This window comes from Mus musculus, chromosome 5, assembly GCF_000001635.26.
Source record: "Mus musculus strain C57BL/6J chromosome 5, GRCm38.p6 C57BL/6J".
NCBI lineage: Eukaryota > Metazoa > Chordata > Mammalia > Rodentia > Muridae > Mus > Mus musculus.
The window spans coordinates 122670618-122692336 of record NC_000071.6 but is presented as its reverse complement, the minus strand read 5'-3'; the positions used below and the strand labels follow the sequence as shown (position 1 = coordinate 122692336).

At 46.6% G+C, this 21719-nt stretch overlaps 1 protein-coding gene and 1 non-coding gene across 5 annotated transcripts in view; both read right to left on the bottom strand.

Annotated features, from left to right (window-relative positions):
* P2rx7 (purinergic receptor P2X, ligand-gated ion channel, 7) overlaps positions 1–21719 on the bottom strand; it is a 48410-nt gene continuing 26691 nt past the window's right edge. For 2 of the 4 annotated variants that reach the window (NM_011027.4, NM_001284402.2), the window contains exons 10-13: positions 18917–18982; positions 18522–18671; positions 15574–15675; positions 8048–11530 (exon numbers count right to left, since the gene is read on the bottom strand). In NM_011027.4, coding sequence (NP_035157.2) covers positions 11033–11530; positions 15574–15675; positions 18522–18671; positions 18917–18982 — 816 coding nt within the window. In that variant the 3' untranslated portion in view covers positions 8048–11032. Of the gene's footprint in view, positions 1085–8047; positions 11531–15573; positions 15676–18521; positions 18672–18916; positions 18983–21719 lie in introns of those variants that run through there. The other 2 variants (NM_001038845.3, NM_001038839.3) reach the window with 2 other exon arrangements.
* Mir8115 (microRNA 8115) lies at positions 9622–9740 on the bottom strand. Its single transcript, NR_106195.1, has one exon. It is a non-coding gene; the product is annotated as a microRNA 8115 (primary transcript).

Sequence of the window (21719 nt, the reverse complement as noted above, 5' to 3'; positions counted from 1 at the left end):
CCCATCCAATTATTTATTTTGTAACTGTAGGTTTTTACAGATCCAAGTTAGTTTGAAGTCAATTTCCCAAAAGGTCTCCCCCTTCTTCTAAAACCTTCTGTTGGCTCTGATCACCCCTTTCTGTGATCTTTTCCTTTGCCTGTGTGGGTTTGTTTCTGAGACAGCTGCCTCAGCCATCCCTGCTTTCCCCAAGGTGCCTCCTTCATCTCCAGGACAGTCCATCCCAGCCCTTTTTTGATGAGGCCTTTGGGCCCCATTCAAAAGTCTTCACCTGGCAAAACACAGTAATAACCCAGTGTACTGACTGGTGCAGCAGTTTCCCAACCTGCCAAGCAAGCAAGACAAGCGCCTTTAGGGGCAGCCTCTGCTGCTAATGCACCTTCGAAGAGGCCTCTTCTTTATTTTAGCTAAGACTTTCTGGCAGGGCCAGAGGGATGGCTCAGGGTCATCTCTGGCACTTGTCACCAAGTTCTGGGCAACCAAGTTCTGCCTCCAGACCCCACATGGTGGAAGGAGGGAGCCGACTCCATGTGTTGTCCTCTAACCTCCACGTGTGTATACCATGGTATATGTAAATACACACACACACAATGTAAATAAGATATGCTTAAAAGCAAACAAAACGCGAATGGGGCTGGAGAGATGGCTCAGTCGTTAATTGAACTTGCTGCTCTTCCAGAGAGCCCAGGTTTGGTTCCCAGCACTCACATGGGAGCCCACAACTGGCCATAACCCCAGATGCAGGGAATCCAGCCATGCTGTCTTCTGGATGCCCATGCTGTTTCCATAGGCGCCAGGCATGCACACGATGCACACAGTGCACAGATACGTGTGCAAGGCAAGATAGCCATATCCACTCAAGAAGTGAAATGAAAACAAAAAACAACAAGAACAAACCAGGCTGGAGAGATGGCTGAATGGTTACGACCACTTGCTGTTTTTGAGAGGACCTGGGTTTGGTTCCCAGCACCAACATCGTGGTTTACAATCATCTGTAACTCCAGATCCAGTAGATCCGACCCCTTCCTTCTGACATCTGATGGCATCAGGTGCGCATACATACATGCAGGCAAAGCACCCGTACCTAAAATGAAAACCAAGCAGACAACTTCAGGGAGCATGGTCAGAGGCATTACTGTCCAGCCCTTTGATCTTTTACATGGTTCTCTAGGACTTTAAAGTGAGCACACTCTAAATTTCTTCTACTGTCTTTTCTTTTTAAAGATATGACCTTAAACTGAGTATATTTAAGAATGTACTCCTTGGCTCTCTGACCCCCAAATTTATTTATTATTATTATATATAAGTACACTGTAGCTGACTTCAGACGCAGCTGAAAATTGAACTCAAAACCTTCGGAAGAGCAGTCAGTGCTCTTACCCGCTGAGCCATCTCACCAGCCCAACCTTATACATCTTTGTCCCACAAGGGTATCATTTTGGAAACAACCATGTGGTCTCTTTGCCTGCCTCAGGCAATGAATCCTCCCATCTTTCAAGTCTCGACTGTGGTATTCTGGCTTTGTGCTCTCGAGATGGGATTCCTTTGTGTTTGGTTACTGAGTCACGTTGCTGTTGCAGGGTCACAGGGGCCAATCCAGGTGAGCCCTAGCAAACAAAGACTACTCCAGATAATCGCAGGAGTCCACAGAACACATCTGCCTACCAGTTTGGCTCACAGACAGTGAGCTGACCTCTGCGGACTTTGTCCTTTGTATCTTATCTGAAGAATTGCAGGATGAGGACCGAATCAGTACCTCAGGGTGAGCCTGCAATCCACACCAACAAAGCCAAAAGTAAAGTTTCTATACTTCCCTCACCACTGGTTTAGCCCATCTCTAAGTTCCAGCTCTGTCTTTCTTAAAATGTTCCATTTCTCCCCCTTTTCTGGCTTCCTGACAGAGACGTAGTTTCCAGTAGACTATTTTCCCAATGAAATATGTTAATGTGCAATATACATAGAGAGTATTCAAACTGAGCCAAACCCAGGATTGAGACTCAGAAGGGAAGAAAAGGAAGAAAATGTAAAAGAAAAGGAAGGGAATGGGAAGTGGGGAGGAGGTGGAGGAGGAAGAAGTAGTAGTATCCTGTGAGTTGAAGGCCAGCCTGATCTACATAGTGAGTTCAAGGCCAGCCTGATCTACATAGTGAGTTATGGACCAGCCTGGTCTACATAGTGTCACCCTGTCTCAAAAAGAAAGTCCCCTCATTCCTTTAGGTTGTTTTTACTTTAAAAAATTGTTATTTATTTTTTTAATAATTTTTTATAATATATTTTCACCTTATGGTTCCCTTCCCCAGCTCCTCCCTGATCCTGCTTGTTTTTACTTATTAGCTGCTGTGGCTATTGCTGCTCAGATAGTCCAGAGTGATTTCCTTCAGCTGTAGGGCATATATGTACCTAGAAGCCGAACTGATGACTCATAAGACAATTCTACAGTTCTTTATGGGATCACTAAACTCAAGTGTTAGATTTTTGTATTTAGAATTATTTGTCACACCGCAGGCTGCGATGGCTCATGTCTGTAACCCCAACACTCAGGAGCATGAGTCACAAGGAGCCCGAGTTCAAGGGCTAGCCTGTGCTACATAGCAGAGGTCTCGAGGTTGGGGAGATGGCTCAGCAGATTTGGGCTCTGGCTGAGCAAGTGTGAAGTCCTGAGGGCCAACCCACAAAAGCCATGAAAAAAGCCAGGCATGGTGGCAGCTGGGCCTGTAAACCCAGTGCTATGGGCGTAGAGAGGGGGATTGCTGGAGCTTACTGGTAGCCAGCCCAAGTCACGGCTCCATGAGATAGATATCCTGTCTCAAGGGAGCTCGGTAGAGAGCAAGGACACAGCCTCAATCCCGGGGCCTCCAGGAGCACCTGAGTGTGTATATGTATCTATGCCACACACATGAACAGCACACATATAAACACGCAGGACAATAAGAACTAAGGGTAAGGATGCAGTTCCGTCAAACAGTGCTTGCTCAGCACAATTTTGCTGACCTACACAAACCAAATTCATATAGGAAAATTTGCAAGAGAGCCTTTGTTTGACGTCTGGATACAGGAATCCACTAACCTTTTCTGCAATCTCTCGAGGATTGAATTTGTCCCTTTCCATGCTATATTCATGTGCCAATGAAGAGCCAGGCTGTTTCCTCATCCACCGAAATGTGTATTTAGTGTTGAATTAGTCGGAGTCCTCTACCGTAACAGGACTTACAGACTGCCCCGCCCTTCTATGTAAAGTATCTATGAGAACGACGCAGTACAGCTAGCGAGGCAGGCAAGAACAAAACTTCCTTCTTCCTGGTTTTTTAATAGGTTTTCAGCAGAAAGCGTGGCCCAGATTAGAGCTTGGTTTGCCCAGCTCAAATTATCCGGATTAAAGGTGCGGCTTTCTGTCTCAAAGATCCGGAGTAGAGGTAGAGCTTCCTACTTCAACATAAACTAAAAAGGACTCACAGGTGTGCCCTCCACTTTGGGGTTTTAGTTAATTCCAGATGTAGTCAAGTTGACAACCAAGAATAGTCATTTCAAGTGTTAAAGATATGATTTTTTTTCTTTCTTTGTGTTTTTAGTTATCTATTTAAATACAGTGCCTCACTATGTGTCCCCGACTGGCCTTGCTGACAGATTTACCAGCACTGATAGAGTCAATGTGCTTGGCCCATGGGAAGTGGCACTATTAGGAGGTATTGTTCACTGTTAGGAGGAGAAGTTCAAAGTCAGTCTACAGAGCAAGTTCCAGGACAGCCAGGCGTAGGCAGTAAAGGAAATCACAGAAAACCTAAAACTGGTCAAGAGGTAATAGAACAAGGGGACCATGTTCCAGCCCCAGCAAGCAGCAGAATTTAGCAGCTTTGGCCATGTGGCTCTGGCTTTAGAGTCACAAATAGAAGGGGGAGAGGGTTACTGGGACAATTGATGTTGGTTAGCTGGTGCTAAGAAATTAGTGGTGAAGCCAGGTGGTGGTGGCACACGCCTTTAATCCCAGCACTTGGGAGGCAGAGGCAGGCGGATTTCTAAATTCGAGGCCAGCCTGGTCTATAGAGTGAGTTCCAGGACAGCCAGGGCTACACAGAGAAACCCTGTCTCGAAAAACAAAAACAAAACAAAACAACAAAAAAAGAAATTACTGGTGATTAAGAAGAGACCACCATCGATGAGGTAAAATCTTCTGGAAAGTGTTTTCTGAGAGCACAAAGAAGCTGTGTTCCAGAGATAAACTTCATGCTGGCAGCTGGACTTGATAATGTAGAAAAATTACCCAGGTGGTACTCGTTTTGAAGGCATGAAGGGGCCAGGAAGAGTGGCTGAGGCTTGGCACTGTGAGAGGCCAGGAGAGGCCATTGGTGAAGGTGCAGCCTTAGTGGGAGTTGAAGGCCCAGGACTGAAGAGGTCATGCAAAGAAGTTGAGGCTTGACACCATGAAGAGAGCCTATGAGAGGCTATTGGTGAAGCCTAGTTGCAGTGTTTTAGAGATACCAGTACCATGAGATGACCACCAAGAACAGCAGCAGCAGTGGAGTGGAGACATGCAGAGCCCAAAGTGCTACAGAGGGCAGAGGTGGAGAAGTGACCCAAGCCTTTTGGAGAAACCCAGAAGATCATGTGTGGATCCCAGACATTGGAACAAGAAGCTGTGAAGTTGAAGTTGCTTTGGAGACCCCAAGATGTTAGAGGTGCCAGAGTCACGGGATGCCTGCCAAGGAAAGCTGCTAACAGGGAGTGGAAACAGCTCAAGGGAAGGAATTGTGCTGCAGTCAACAAAGATGAAAGGAGTTGAACATCTGCCATGGAAAAGCAGAGTTTAGAGTTTGCACATCTGGTTTGGGGGTCTTGCTTCTCGGTCCAGTATTTCCTCACTATGACATTTTAGAATGGTAACAGATATCCTGTGATGTTGGAAGTATGCGACCTGATTTTTGATTTTCAGACGATTACAGTTAAGAGATTGCATGAATCTCAGAAGAGACTTTGAACTTTTAAACGTTGTTGAGACTGCGATAGACTATGAGGACTTTTGAAACTGAACTAACTGTATTTTGCATTATGCTATGGCTAAGTATGGCCGCCACAGACTCATGTATGTGAACAAGCCTATGGGGGCCAGGGAGTGGAATGTGGTGGTTTGAATATGCTTGGCCCAGGGAGTGGCAGTATTAGAAAGTGTGGCCTGACTGGAGGAGGTGTAGCTTTGTTAGAGAAAGTGTGTCACTGTGGATGGAGGAGGGGCTTTGAGGTCTCATATATATGCTCAAGTCTGGCCAGTGTGATCCAGGGCCGCCTCCTGGCTGCCAGCAGAGGAGAGGTTCCTCCGGATCCCAGCAGACTTCTAAGTGATGTCTCCTCTCTAGGGTTCCCCCTTCCACCAGTGTCCCTAGGGCTGTTAATTGCAGTGCTGGGACTTGAACTCAGGGCTTTCCATATGGTATTTTCTCTTTCTCTCTTCCATTGAGCTAAATCCCCAGCCCAAGAGTGTTCTTCTCTTTCCCTTCTTCCATCTTCTGTGTGTGTGTTTATATGTGTGTCTTTGCATATTTTGCATGCTTGTAGGCATTTGTGTGCGTGCTTAAGCCGGTGGAGGCCCAGGGTTGGTGTGGAGACTCAACCTTGGCTTCCCTTTTATCTTAATTCACGGAGGTGGGGCATCTCAGTCAAACCCAAGTCTCACTGAAACAGTCTCACTGGCCACTTGTTCCGGGAACCCGCTGTCTCTACTTTCCAAGGCTGGAATTACAGACATCCCAGCTACGAACCACCCCCTTTTCTTTTGAGACAGGCCCAACTATGTAATTTAGCCTAGCTTTAACGTTGAGTTTCTCTGCCTTAGCCTCTTGCATGCTTGGACTGCAGGGATGTGCTAGCAAATCTCACCCAAGGATGTGCCTAAGTCACAGCTCTCCTCTCGATACCTGACAGCCCAGGCGTGGCTCTCAGTAGCTTTACAACTTGTTCAAGTACCTCAGTCCTTTCTCTTTTAAGATTCTTCTCCAATCTCCCCCCCCCCCCCCCGTTCGGTCTTCATTTATGTTCTTTCCGGTCTGGAGAATGGGTCAGGTACCGGTGGGATCACACCTGGCTCACACCATGGTGCGGATGGGAACAACTCTTCTTCTCTTGCTTAGATGTGTTCCTTTACTCCAGCTAGTGGGGCCTGCCCACATCTCACAGGCCTGTTAAGCTCCCAAGATTATAGTTGAATATACACAGTGTGCTTCTCTTTGAGCTTCCGTTTTGAAAACTGGGATCACATGCTCTGTGAGATAATAGGGAAAAAACCCACAACCACACAACACCCAGCATTGGACGGCTAAGATCAGCAACAGTTCATTACCCACAGGTACTCACAGGACAACTCAAGGGAGGAGGTCACCACATGCCATTAGGGCCACGTGGGCCTTTTTTATTTAAAGCAGGGTTTGCAGTATCTAGAGGGTGAAGAGCAGTTCCAGTCTCTTTCTGTTGCTGTGATAAAATGCTCTTGACCAAGAGCAACTTGAGGAGGTTGTGATCCATCAGAAAACGATGTCCTGAGCAGAGACCGTGGAGGAACAATGCTTACTGACTTCTCTGGCTCCCACATTCACAGGCTCAGGCTTAGTTAGATTTCTTGTACAGCCCAGGACCACCTGCCTAGGGATTGTATTGCCCACAGTGGGCTGTGCCCTCCCTCATCTACTAGTGACCCAGACAGTCCCCCACAGACAAGCCCACAAGCCAGTCTGATCTACTCCATTCCTGGATTGAGGCTTTCCTCTCAGATGACTTTTTGCTGTGTCCCCTTGACAACTGATGATGCTAACTACAACAAGAGACCCAATTCTGAGGGAGAATGAGATTTGGCCAATTCCACCAGTGAGCAGGAATGCACTGGGGGGGGGGTTCTGTTGACTGCTTTTCATTTCTCCACGTGATGCACGTGTCCATCCCTGGCCTGAAACTCAGTGTCCTCACCAGCCCAGGATGGGGACATCTCTAAAATCAAAGCACACTAGAGCCGTCCCTCCTTTTCTCTGGATGTTCGCCCTATTGTGGCTTTCTGAGAGGAGCACGGTAAGAAGTGGAAAAAGTTTCAGGAAAGACTGAAATAAAAACTAAAACTTTATCTACATTCACTCACATTTTCTTTCTTCCTTTCTTTCTTTCTTTCTTTTTTTTTTTTTTTTTTTTTTTTTTTTTTGAGACAGGGTTTCTCTGTATAGCCCTGGCTGTCCTGGAACTCACTCTGTAGACCAGGTTGGCCTCGAACTCAGAAATCAGCCTGCCTCTGCCTCCCGAGTGCTGGGATTAAAGGTGTGCGCCACCATGCCACCATGCCCGGCTCACTCACATTTTCTACAGTGTTGTTTTGTTTTGTGTGTGTGTGTGTGTGTGTGTTTTCCTTTTAGTACTAAATCTCAAACCTGGGGCTTCACACACACAAGATACATTCTTCCAACAGGCTCTAGCTTGATCTATTTTTTATTTGTTTGTGTGTGTATTTAGATAGGGTCCACTGTGTTCCCTTGCCTGACCCGGAATTGTCTATGTAGGCCAGGCTGGCCTCGAACTCAGAGATCTGCCTTCCTCTGTCTCCAGGTGCTGGAGGTGAGTGTGCTACCTGGTTCAGAGTGAGCTTTTACATGTTAAATGCTATCTTACTAGGTTCTAGATTAAAACCCTGCATGGCTACCACTCTATTTTAGCATACTCTTTATCAGGCTTGTGATAAGGACGCCAGGTAGGACACAAGCTGTTATCACTACCTGGAATGCTCTACTGCCCCGTTTAGAATTCTAGTTAACTAGGAGTTTCTCTGCATGTTTTAGTTAAATCGTCCCTGCCTTGGCTAGGGCAGAATGTCAAATTCTCCCATTAAGGGACCTTGGAGCATCACCTGCCCTGATCATGATATGCATCACAGGTTACAAGTTCTCATTGCTCAAATCATCTGGTCATTGTCTGTGCTCTTTATTTCCTGGGAGGAATAATGTCACCTGTCACTGGGAAAGTGAATGAACTCATTAAGATTTGGGACTCTTCTGAAACGAAGGAATCAAAGAGAATTCTTAAATAAATGAATTGAAATCAAGTTTTATTATGAAATAGTTTTAAAAAAAACCCTTACACGAAATTAGGAAGAGTTTAGAAGATGGTTCCCTTTAAAGAGAGAAGTGAAAACCCACCCCCAGTCGTCCAGGAAGTCAGCCGGGCTGCGTCAGGAAGCTGCTCTCAGTTCTGACCAAGGAAGGCATGGCTACCGGGCAACTGACAGAACAGAATGCATCTAACAACAAGAACTTTACCCTGAGAAATGAACTGCTCACGGCCTCAGACCACGGCATTGCCCACGCAGTAGACCAAAAATAAAGATGCAAATATCATTGCTGCTGAAGAAAGCGTCATTTTTATCCACAGAGTGGCATGTCACCCTCAGGAGAGCACCAGTGGCCAAAGGCACAAGGAAACACTAGAAGAGTCCAGTGGTCAGTCACTGTCTGAAGCCTTAGCAAGGCGATATAAGTACACTTGGAAGTAGGCATCAAAGATAAAGGTGTAGAGACTGGGAGGCTACAGGGAGGGAAGCCTGTAGCTCTTCCATAGAATGCTTGGAGTAAAAAGCTCAACTCTGAAGTCAAATACAGTCTACTTTAAAAAAATATCTCCGAGCCTGGTGGTGGTGCTACACCCTTTAATCCCAGCACTCGGGAGGCAGAGGCAGGTGGAATCTCTGAGTTCAAGGCCAGCCTGGTCTACACGTGAATTCCAGGACAGCCAGGGCTTTCCAGTCTTGAAAAAGAATAACAAAACCAAAAACAAACAAAAATACAGTGAAAATGGACTTAAATTCATTTACTGGGAGACTGGGGGTGGACACATGCCATGCTTGCATGTGGAAGTCAGTGCTCTCTCCACTGTGTGGGTCCCGAGGATGGAACTGAGGTCATCCGTCTGAGGTCATCCGTCTGAGGTCATCCGTCTGAGGTCATCCGTCTGAGGTCATCCGTCTGAGGTCATCCGTCAGGCTTGTGAGCATGGGCCTCCTTCATGAAGGTGCCTCAGCCCCACCCTCTCCATTGAGAGCATGGCTTCTTGATCTTAGACGCCTTAAAATGGCAAGTCTTAGAGTCAGTCAAAGCATCTCATAATACTCAAAGTCTCTGTTCTGTGAGAAACAAGTATCTAGGTCTAGAAGAAAAAGAAAACTATCAAAATGAAATCCCGAGGCAGGACCCCAAACCTGTAAAGGTTCCCTCTTCCATGTTTAGTGGTTGTAGAAAACGATGAAGGGCACTGGCTTCCCTTAAAAATTACATCTATTTTATTTATTACTAGTGTGCATGTATGATTTATATGTGTGTATGTGTGTGAGTATGTGTGTGGTTCATGTGGAAGTCAGAGAACATGGCTCTCCAGTTTCACCATGGCTTTCAAGGTCATCAGATTGCAAAGCAAGCTCTTTTCCCACCCCTACCCCTGCCAAGCCATCATGACAGGCCACATCCAGACTTTATGTGGCTGCTGTGATCCCAACGTAGGTCAGTCCTCATGCCTGAGGAGAAAATGCTCTAACCCACAGAACCATCTCCCTAGCCTCTCTTCCCCCTCCCTTTTCTAATTATCAAGATTATGATTTTAAGACGTGGTTTTGAAGGTGGAGAGATGGCTCAGTAGTTAAGAGCCCTTGTTGCTATTGCGGAGGACTCAAGTTCACTTCCCAACACCACCATGGTGGCTCCCAACCACCTGCAGTTCCAGTTCCAGGGGGTCCAACACTCTCTTCTGACCTCCACCGGCACCAGGCACACACATGGTGCAGGCAAAACACTCAAACATAAAATAAATCTTACAAAAATAAAAAATAAAGACATGGTCTTGCGATGTAGCTCAGGCTGGCCTAGAGTCGGCCTTCTGAGCATGGGTTGACGCCTCTCCTGGCAGCTTGGGCTACTTTCTAAAGGAGCATTCAGATTGCCTCGGACTCGTTGGCTGTACAGTCCGGGACGTGAAAGGCACAGAGGCAGCTTTTACCAACCGGTTTCTCACAGTACTAGTGACTTGGAACCATAGGAGAGCAAGGCAGGTCAGACTGTAACTTGTATGCAGTTAGATTTGATGGCTTCTAGTCTGGTTAATGTGACCTCTTACAGCTGCCCAATAGAAGTAGCTGTTATATTTTGTAGTGACTCTGGGCCTCAGTCAGCATCTCTTGTCCCAGTTGCCTATTGCTGTGTGTCAACCCGCCTCTCCCAAATGTAATGACTTAAGGCAGCAGAGTGGTCCTCGGGGCTGACTGGGCAGTCGTCTCCTGCAGTTTAAGTCATGGGTCTGAAATCACCTGAAAGTGGCAGCTTCTTTCCCTGTGTGGTGACTGCACTTAGAGGTGATGAGCTGGCTCGGATTGGGTACTTCGTCCTAAAGCTGCTTGGACTTCTTCACAGCGGAGAAGCTCTTATTATCAGACTTTTAACTTGGGCTGGCTTCCTCTCAGCAAGAGTTCCAAGCATAGGAATCAGAAGTTGCTAGCCTCTTAAAACAAGGGCCCCAAATAATAGATGTAACATCACATCTGCTACGGGATGAGAGGAGAGAAAAAAACACCTTTGGGTCTTATGGGTTGGGTTGCGGAGGATGTCAAAGAATTTGGGGCCATATTTAATTTCTCAGAGTACTCTCGAATCTCTAAAGGTTTGGTTTTCAGGGTTGCACCTTTGCATCCATGGAGCTGTGTAAACGTGGACGGGAGAGAACACCTTCACCACCTCCGCAATGCTAGTTCAGAGAAAGTAGGTGGGGAGGTTGGGATATGAGGAGCCTATGTACACATTTTAAGCTGAGGGTGGCGCCGCAGACCAGGGTCAGGCTGCAGGCTCAGATGTGCATCCGGTTCTCATCCACGTGGAGAATGGTTTGCGAGCTCGCCATTGGTCTAATCAGCTCTCTTCTTCAACACAGCTTACGAGGGGCAAACCTTAAGTTCCAGTGGGTTGAAAACGTGTCTCTAGGTCTTTCCAAGGGAAGCTGTATTGTGAGCCACCATGATGTGGCAGCCGTACCATCAGTAGGGATACTTGAAGCCACTATACTGCCCCTCGGTCTTGGGGAACTCCTTCCGGATCCTCCAGCGGCAACAGCTGGGCAGAATGGCAAAGTCGGCCATGTCCTGGGAGCCGAAGCGCCAGGTGGCATAGCACCTGTAAGCACGGTGTCGCAGCCTGCTGTTGGTGGCCTCTTCCCCCAGCACCAGCAAGGGATCCTGGTAAAGCAGGAGGAGCTGCAGGGTGTCTCGGGACAGCACGAGCTTATGGAAGAGCTTGGAGGTGGTGATGCACCGCCCCGGCTTCCTCCGGCAGCACAGCTCCTCCAGGGCCCTGCGTTGCTCCGGTAGGCGAGACGGGAGGCAATTTCCACACTGGCACCAACTCGGGCTGTCCCCGGACTTAGGGGCCACCTCTTCATGGAGCAGCTGAATTTCCTCAGATTGTCCAGGAGTCAGGGGTGAGTCGTGGAGAGATAGGGACAGCCTAGACAGGTCGGAGAAGTCCATCTGGGGTCTCTGAAAAAGTCAAGTTTCCAGACCCATCAGCAATGACAACCCCTCAAGTGATAGGTTCCGTAGCTCTATCAACCGACATAATCGCAGTCAGTATTAAGGTATCTGGCACAGCTACCACTTATCAAATGTCTGTATCAGGGCTGGGCTGCTGTTAAGCCTGCTAAGAACCTCTTGTAGTATAGATGTTTATCTTTGGAAAATGAAAGTTCAGAAAAGGCCGCTATCAAATGGAACAGGGCCTCTTGCCCCGGCTGCCTTCTGAGGGTGCGGCTCTTCCTGGGAGATTTTCTCACGTCAAGATAGTGGACTGCAGCCCGGCAGTGGTGGCGCACACCTTTAATCCCAGCACTTGGGAGGCTGAGGCAGGCGTATTTCTGAGTTCGAGGCCAGCCTGTCTGGGTGAGTTCTAGGACAGCCAGGGCTACACAGAGAAACCCTGTCTCGAAAAACCAAAAAAAAAAAAAAAAAAAAAAAAAAGATAGTGGACTGCCTTCTTCATGGGATTGGCCCCCTTCTGAAAAGATCTAACTAGTTAGTATGTCTGCTCGTTGACTGTTGTCTTCCGTGGGAAAGCAGGAACTCTGTTTATCTGCTGCATTTCCCTGGTGCCCCGGGCAGAGCACAGTAGATAGCAAACATCATTGATTCATTCCTACACTCTCCATGCCTGCCAGACTCTCTCTACTGGCATAGCCATCTGTCATCTCCCAAAGAAGTTGCCAGAATAGCCATGCCTGGTCTTTGTGACATATGCCTTTATTCCCTGGATGAAGACTCGAGTCGAATACATTCAAACTGTCTAGTTTGTGTATGGGAATAGTTATAGCGGCACCGTTCATAATAGCCAAAAGGTCGAAACAACACCAGCATCCACCAGCCAGTGGGTGGGTAAGCAGACCCTGATCTATCCAGGCAGCCTGTCTATCCAGGAATACTACTATCAAGCCACAAAACAGACTGAAATAGGCACCCAAAGCAATGTAGATGAGCCTGGAAAAAACAGTGCTAAGTGACAGGAGTGCTACAAAGGGTCACATGGTATAGGACCCATCTTATGCAGAATTTCGAGAGGAAGCTGCCCAGTAGGAAGTAGGCGAGTGGTTAACAGGAGCAACTGGGAATGGGCTGTGGCTGCTTGATGGGTAAAGGATTTCTATCTGAGAAGATACAGGAGTTGGTAGCCTTGACTGAATAGCATTGTGACATATGGGACATCACTGAACTATGCACCATAAAATGGTAAATGGTTACAGATTCAAACGAGACAGTTTCTTGTAGCCCAGGTTGATCCCAAAAACTATGTAAGGCTGGTCTTGATCTCCTGGTATTCCCACCTGTACCTCACAAACGCTTGGACTACAGAGATCTATCAGGACCCTCAGCTAAGTAGTTCTCTTTCTACCCATATTCCACAAGGATATTATAAGAAAGGAAGGTTTTGATCAGGTTCTCCCCAAGATGAGCTATAAAAATCCTAAGTCATGCCATCAAATCCATTAGTAACGACAAAGAGCGGCACATCACATTAAAATGGAAAGGTGTAGGATCATGCAAGCATGAGGACCTGTGTTAGGTCCCAAGCCAAGCTTGGTCCACCTCAGGTCCCAGTGCCAAGGACACAGAGACAGGAGGATCCCGGTCTGGCCAGCCAGTCTAGTGGAATTAACGAGCCTCAGGTTCAATGAGAGTCTCTGTCTTGAAACAATAATGTGGAGAGCAATTGAGGAAAACTAGGGGTGTCAGCTTCTGGTGTGCACCACACTTGTACAGACGTTCACACATACCTCCACACATACCTTAGCCTTTGTAAGTCAGTAAGTCCCAGCAGCCTGGAAATCCAAGGCTCATCAATTTGGACCATCCCTAGCCATTCGCCAACACTTTGTCCCCAAATAACACGCAGAGGGGCGTGACGCAGTAGTGCCACATTTACCTATGATATGCAAGGCCCTAGGCTCAAGCCCCAGTATTGCCCAACTTAGATCAGTCCTTGAAATTCATGACATCACAGGGGAAAAAAGGAAACCTCACCGATTATTTCAAAAGAAGTAGAAAAAAAATAATTTAAAATTCCAAATCCATTCGTAATAAGAATTTTTGACAAACTAAACATGAAAGGGAATTTTCTGGAATCTGATACCACATTCTTAAAAGCTCACCAAGGGCTGGTGAGATGGCTCGGCGGTTAAGAGCATCGACTGCTCTTCTGAAGGTCCTGAGTTCAAATCCCAGCAACCACATGGTGGCTCACAACCATCTGTAATGAGATCTGGTGCCCTCTTCTGGTGTGTCTGAAGACAGCTACAGTGTACTTACATATAACAATAAATAAATCTTTAAAAAAAAAAAAAAGCTCACCAAAACGCTGTGGCAGAGAGTGAACTAGACAGGCTGTCTGCTGAGACAGGAAATGAACCAAAATCCTGTGATTTCACACTATTGAGGCAGCCTGCTGGGGGCCTAGCCAGTGCTGGGACTGGGGGGTTGGGGGGAAAGGATTCCCCCCTGAAGCCTCCAGGGGGAACCAATGCCCTGAGAAGACCTTAGCTTCAGCTGCTTACCCTCCAGACTGGCAGAGTAAGCTCTGACGGTTTATGATACTTTCATTTGTGGTCATTGGTTATGGCCACAGGAAATCAATATGGCTGGCAAAGGTGCCCAAGGACCGGAACTGTGGGGGCACAGATGAACAAATGCAGCCGCTTTGTGGCTGTTCGCTCGTAGCCTCCGACACTGCACATATGCCAGCCGAGACTCTCCAGTGATCACCGGACAGCATGCTGGATGTCTGCAAACATCATGAAGTGATTGGCATTTGTCGCCACCCCCACCCCCAACCACCAATATTCAAAATTTCCTAAATGCCCTTCTGTGCTGAAATGGGTAAATAAACTGAATGCTTACAAAGTAGAAATTATACAAAAGTGAGAATGAAGTACCCCCATAGGCAGTGTCAGGTAGCTCACTAAAATGATACTGAGTGACAGGTCAGACTTGCCACCTCGTGCATAAGGAGACTTTAGATACAGTTCAGTTTTCCTCTGTAACTCGGTCTCATTTGGTTTCCCAAGCTGGTCTGAATTCCTGGGTCCAAGTGACCTCCCTGCTTCAACCTCGCAAGTGCTGGAGTTATAGGTGTAGACAGCTGTACCCAGCTTGCACAAGTCAACTTTTATAAAATTCCAGAATCAATAATCCTTAAGATGGTGTGGTGGCACACACCTCTAATCCCAGCCCTCCGGAGAGCTCTTTAAGTTCTAGGTCAGTCTGGTCTCCATAAAAGTTCCAGTCCAACCAAGGTTGTGCAGTCTTGTCTCAAAAGAGGAGCAACAAACACCTAATCCTTAAATGCAGGATGAGGGCATTTTTAAGGAAGATGGCAATTTAGGAGAGGCATAGAAGGGACTTTTGGAATATTCAGTCTTTCTCTGTCTTTTCTCTGGATAAAATACTCTTCTACAAAATCCCAGCACTCAGGAGGCAGAGGCAGGCAGATCTCTGGGTTCAAGGCCAGCCTGGTCTACAGAGTGAGTTCCAGGGCGGGCAGGGCTACATAGAGAGACTCTGTCTCAAAACAAAACAAAACAAAACAAAACAAACTTAACTCCTACCTGCCCCCTGCCCCCCCCCCCAAAAAAAGCCCTCTAATATGAGCTATACCCTAGCCATTTAACTTTAAATCATTTTAGATTTGTGTGTGTGTGTGTGTGTGTGTGTGTGTTTGCGTGTGTGTGTGTGTTTGCGTGTGTACCACAGCGAATGTAGGGGGATCAGAGGCTAACTTGCTGGAACTGGTTCTTCCCCTTCTCATGTGGGTCCCAGGGATCCAACTCAGGTCATCAGCCTCAGCAGCAACCGCCTTTACCCTCTGAGCCATCCGACCAGTCCCCAAAGAACTGATTTTTTTTCATCTGGATGTTGGTTTCACGGGTATGTTTATTTTGCTAAAATTTATCAACTGTGATTTATATAAAGATCTACAAGTGTTTATATTGAAGAGAAAAAAAAGTCTCCTAAAAAAAAGCCTCAGTGTTTTCACTTACTGGAACTTCTTGGCCTTTGACAACTTGCAGACTTTTCCCAAGCAGCTGCTGGTCCACCATGCGAATGTGCGGCTCGTCGACAAAGGACACATACTTCAACGTCTAGGAAACAAAGGTTAAAAAGTGTGTCTGGGGCTGGTGAGATGGCTCAGTGGGTAAGAGCACCTGACTGCTCTTCCGAAGGTCCAGAGTTCAAATCCCAGCAACCACATGGTGGCTCACAACCATCCGTAACAAGATCTGACTCCCTCTTCTGGTGTGTCTGAAGACAGCTACAGTGTACTTACATATAATAAATAAATAAATCTTTAAAAAAAAAAAAAAGTGTGTCTGCTTCTGTACAGAAGTCTCAAGAACCCCCTCTTCCGACATGCGTGGACACATCTGCTAATCACGTTTACCACAGGACAAGGCAGGTTAAAGTCCCAAAGGGAACTCAGACACAGACCACACACACACACACACACACACACACACACACACACACACACACACACGCTGACTTGGAGAGTCACCCCGTCCACAGTCCAGCTGGACCCCAGCACGGTGTAATGGCCTGTGTTGAGCTCGCCTCAGTTCAGTTTACCCAGATGCAGTTTCGGGAGGGTGATAAATTTTACTCATCCAGGCAGGCTGTGGAGAGTATAGTTTAAACAGTGAGCTAACCTTCCTTTTCCTCTTTTCTTCCTCTTCCCCTTCCTCCCTCCTCCCCTGCCCCCTCTCCTCTTCTTTCTTTCCTTCTTATTCTCTCCTGATTTTCTTCATCTCTTCTCTATTTTATTTTACTATTTTATTTTATTTTATTTTATTTTATTTTATTTTATTTTATTTTATTTTATTTTGAGATAGGGTTTCTCTATGTGGCCCTGGCTGTCCTGGAACTCACTCTGTAGATCAGGCTGGCCTCGAACTCACAGATCTGCCTACCTCTGTCTCCTGAATACTGGGATTAAAGGCATGCATCACCACTGCCTGGTTCTGATTTTCTTTTCTGAGGCTCAGTCTTATTCTCTAGTCTGGACTAGCCTCACAGGTGCCATCCTCCTTCCTCCGGCTACCTACTGCCAGCGTTGCGGGCCAATGCCACCACACCGAGCTTGGCTGAACATTTCTTTCCATCATGAGCTCAAGGACAATGGACAATAAACAGTGAACTGTGCATCCTGCTGCTGGAAAAGACAGTGATGTGCCAGGTGAGGGAAGAGCAAAGTAAGCCTTCACGGAGCCAGTGGTTTCTCTGGGGGCGGGGGGGTGTCAAGGAAGTGCGTGGAGTGGACCTGCCCCACAAAGTCCAAGTTAGTAAAATCAAACAATACATATGTGCCTACTCCTCTACCTTAGGCTCTTTGCCAGAACCACCAGCAACCATGACTGCCAGCACTCCTGTGTTGTGTGTCCAGGACCCACCTATGCATGTAAACATGTGTATGTGTATGTATGAAATGTACATACAGAGGATGTATGTAAACAGTTATCTTTCTTTTTTCTTCCTTCCTTCCTTCCTTCCTTCCTTCCTTCCTTCCTTCCTTTCTTTCTTTCTTTCTTTCTTTCTTTCTTTCTTTCTTTCTTTCTTTCTTTCTTTCTTTTTTTGGTTTTTCGAGACAGGGTTTCTCTGTGTAGCCCTGGCTGTCCTGGAACTCACTCTGTATACCAGACTGGCCTCGAACTCAGAAATCCACCTGCCTCTGCTTCCCGAGTGCTGGGATTAAAGGCGTGCACCACCACTGCCCGGCAACAGTTATCTTTTTAACCTACAGTCGGTGACATATGGTTCTTTTATTTACTTTTCCCCCCCTCTAAACAAAAACATCTTGGATATTTGCTCATGTCATTAGCTATATCTGAGTAGTTATAACAGATTCCAAGGCCAGCCAGCCTCAGGTGGGCCCTCGGCTCTACTGTTTATTGTCTGTATGACTTTGGGCAAAGTCATGTTTAATCTCAATCTCTCTCTCTCTCTCTCTCTCTCTCTCTCTCTCTCTCTCACACATACACACACACACACACACACACACACACAGAGAGAGAGAGAGAAAGAGAGAGAGAGAGAGAGAGAGAGAGAGAGAGAGAGAGAGAGAGAGAGAGAGAAGGTCTTACTATGTAGCCTAGGCTAACCTTGAACTAAAGGCAATTCACCTGCCTTAGCATCTCTAGTGCTGGGACTATAGGCATGAGCCACTGTATCCAACTTTTTAGGTATGTTTACTATTTGAATCAAGATCTCCAGGATGCCTTAACCTCCTGCAATGGGACTACAGGCATATGCAACCATCTCTCTCTCTCTCTCACACACATACACACACACACACACGCACGCCATATGAAGGCTTTCTTTTCTTTGTTACAATCAGTTACCCGAGTGGTGACTAGTATTGTTTACTATGGATTTTTCATGCCATCTTTCACCCATTTGGGTAGATGTGTTTTGTTTTGTTCTTCCTATTTATTATTTATCTACTTTGCAATACTGGGGATCAAGCTCAGGCCCCACACAGGTTGAGCAAATCCCCATCATCAATGAACATCCTGAACACACATTCTGTGCATGTCTTAGGTGAAGGTTTCTCTAGAACAGTATGGGGGAAAATGGGGAAACCAGGACATGAAGCAGCCCTGTTTAAATATTACTGGTCACTGCCAAATGACTTCTTCCCTGAAGCCATTGTGCTTTATGGGTGGCTCGGGGAGGTGGGGGAGGGGGGCTGTGCCAATGTAATAAATGACAGGAACCGGAACATAGCAGTTTGTCTCCCTGGATATAGAGCATCTCCATCTTCAGCTCTCTTCTTTCTCAAAACCAAGGACTCATCAGAGACTCAGTTGTTTGGGTTGTCAAGGAACGCACCCACTTAGGGACCAAACCGTGATCGCAGCTTATTCTTTCCCACTTGTCTTAGCCTCCTAGAAGACTCTGTGTGTGGGCGTCTGAGAGCGGCAGCTTGCCTTACCGGCTTGGGTTCCATGATGGACTCACACTTCTTTCTGTAGTAATACTCGTTCACTGTGCAGGGCTCACAGCACTTACAGTAGGGGTAAACCCCCGACCTGCAGAAAGCACTGGAGTATGTGTTGATGAGCAAGTCAATGCACACAGTGGCCTGTGGGGAAGCAAGCACCCTGACTGTGAGACAACTCTTCCCAAATCGGTATTTCTTCGTTGTTTTTTTTTTTTTTTTTTTTTTTTGTTTTGTTACCGTGCTTTCGAGACTGGGTCTCATCACATAGACCAGGCTGGCCTTCAAATTACAGAGATCTGTCTGCCTTCGCCCTCCCGAGTGTGACAACCCCTCACCTGCCCCAAGCAAGATCACTGTCTTAAAGGATAGAGAAGAGAACCTCTTACCAAGCCAAAGTAGGACAGGGTGGATCCAATGTATACAACCAGCTGGATGATGTCAAATTTTCCTCCCTGAAACAGAGCAGGAAGCATAACTCAGTGGAGCCGGGGTGGTGCCTTTCTTCCCCTACTCCCCCCCCCCAATAACTTGTACTAGTGCATGCAGAGCCTGGGGACAGCATTGATACACACACTGGAGTGCTCACTGTCACTGTCAAAGAGGCCGTGAGATCTCGCGCTTTCCCTTTCTGCCATCTAGAATGCTTTAGAGAGATGTGGTCAGTAAGGGGAGGCGCACCGAAGGGTATGAGATGGGGAGTTTCAGACAAACTCTCCCATAGTGTTTGATTACTTGGGAAGCAGAGATGTCTTCGTGAGTGTCTGTCTTCTTTTTGGTCTCTTCAAGGTCCCCTCTCAGTAGCCTTTCTGTTATATCTTATGGGTTCTTTACTCTTCCTTCCTTTCTATTTATTTATTTAGGGACAGGGTCTTCATGTATGTATTTAGCCTTTACTGGCCTAGAATTTGGTATATAGGCCAGGCTGCTCCCAAACTCCCGAGATCCATGTGCCTCTGCCTTCAGAGTGCTGGGATTAAAAGTGTGGATCACCACACCCAGCTTTACATTTCGTTGACACCTATCCTACAATGTGACATCAATCATGTGCTGCCAAGCAGGGTGCTGTGGCACCTGATGGTTTGTGAGTGCCTGGGCATCTTCTCCCTTCCTTCATCCCAGTTTTCCTCTGGAGAACGTCTTTATCCTTAGTACATGCCTAGTCCTGTCCTCTGGCCCCTTGCCCCAGTCTGAACTGGTCCAAGAGCAGCCACTGAATATATAGCATGGCTCTGATCATAGTGATGGGTGAAGCAGTGGCCATCTGACCCACACAGAGCCAAGCAGAACCAGTGCTTTCTGCCTAAAGACTCTGCTGAGACTTCTGGCAAAGCGATACTTTGTTTCCGGCAAAGCGATACTTTGTTTCCATGGAAGTTGCTAACCTGCTAGATGCCAGAAGCTATGGGACGCCACTGTGGATAAGTGACCAGCCTGGGGAGAGTAGCAAACAGAGCAGATGGTAGAGCAGAAGCAGGTTCCTGATTATCTTCTCTGAACACCTAAATTCCACCGCATCTGAAGCCTGCAATTTTGACTCCATTTCTCTGTTAAGTAGTCCTCCTGGCAAAAGAAGGACTTCTCCCTGAGCCTGTTTGAGTTAGAATCTGTTACAAAATATTTTGCAGAGAATTTCATTCATTCATTCATTCATTCATTTATTATTTTTTTAAGTATCAAAGGTTATTTATTTATTTAAAGATTTATTTATTTATTATATGTAAGTACACTGTAGCTGTCCTCAGATACTCCAAGAGGGCATCAGATCTCGTTACAGATGGTTGTGAGCCACCATGTGGTTGCTGGGATTTGAACTCTGGACCTTTGGAAGAGCAGTTGGCGCTCTTAACCACTGAGCCATCTCGTCAGCCCCAGGTTATTTATTTTTGATTTATTATTTTCTGTGTATGGGTGTTTTGCCTACATGTCTACACATCACCTGGGTACCTATGCCCACAGAGGCCAGAAGAGGGCATCAGATTACCTGGTATTGGAATTACAGATGGTAAGGAGTCCCCATGTAAGCGGGGCGTGGTGGTGCACACCTTTAATCCCAGCACTTGGGAGGCAGAGGCAGGCGGATTTCTGAGTTCGAAGACCAGTTCACTGGTCTTCAAAGTGAGTTCCAGGACAGCCAGGGCTACACAGAGAAACCCTGTCTTGAAAAAAACCAAAAAACAAACAAACAAAAAAAACCAAAACCAAAAACAAAAGGAGTTCCCATGTGGATTCTGGGAATTGAGTCAAATCCTCTGAAGGAAGAGCACTCACTGTTCTTAGCTGCTGAGATATCTCTTCATCTCTTTCTCTCTTTCTCTCTCTCTTTGTTTGTTTGCTTGTTTTTTTTTTTTTTTAAGGTAGAATCTCACATAGTCTAGGGTGGTCTTGAACTCCACATCCTCTTGCCTCTGAATCTCAAGGGCTGGGATTTCAGATGCGCACCAGTTTATGTGGTGATGGAGATCAAACCCAGGTCTTCTCATAAACACACATTCCCTCAGCTCCGTATCAGATCTATCTATCTATCTATCTATCTATCTATCTATCTGTCTGTCTGTCTGTCTGTCTGTCTATCTATCTATCTATCTATCTATCTATCTATCTATCTATCTATCTATCTATCTACTATCCATCCATCATCTAGTGTGTGTCGTCTATAATATGCACATGCATATATGTGCAGGTGCTTGTCCACACAAGCGTGTAAAAGAGGCTGGTTTTGGTCTTTCCTCAGCTGATCAGTTGGGTGATTGTTTTTTTGAGACTGAGTCTCTCAGTGACCCTGGCTAGCCATTGATTTCCCAGGGTTCCTCCTCCTGTGTCAACACCTGTGTTAGGATTACAGGCATGCATTGCCACGCCCAGTTTTTTACCTGGACTCTGGCGGTCTGAACTGAGGTCTTCACTTTTGTCCACTGAGCCATCTCCCCAGTTCAGTATTAAAGTATTTGAAAAGTTGACTAGCAGAGCTAGGCGTGGTGGTGCCACACATATAGAGGGATAAGTCAGGGAGATTGAGAATCTAAGGCCAGCTGGCTATGCAGCGAAAGCCTGACCCAGAAAAATAAAAGCAAGCTTGAATCTTTGAATTCTTCCTCAGTCACATTCTATGTTTTCAGATGGTTTGTGCATCAGCAGACCCCCCAATCACATCTCCTCCTCCTAGCATACCCCATGTGGGTAGCACAGAGC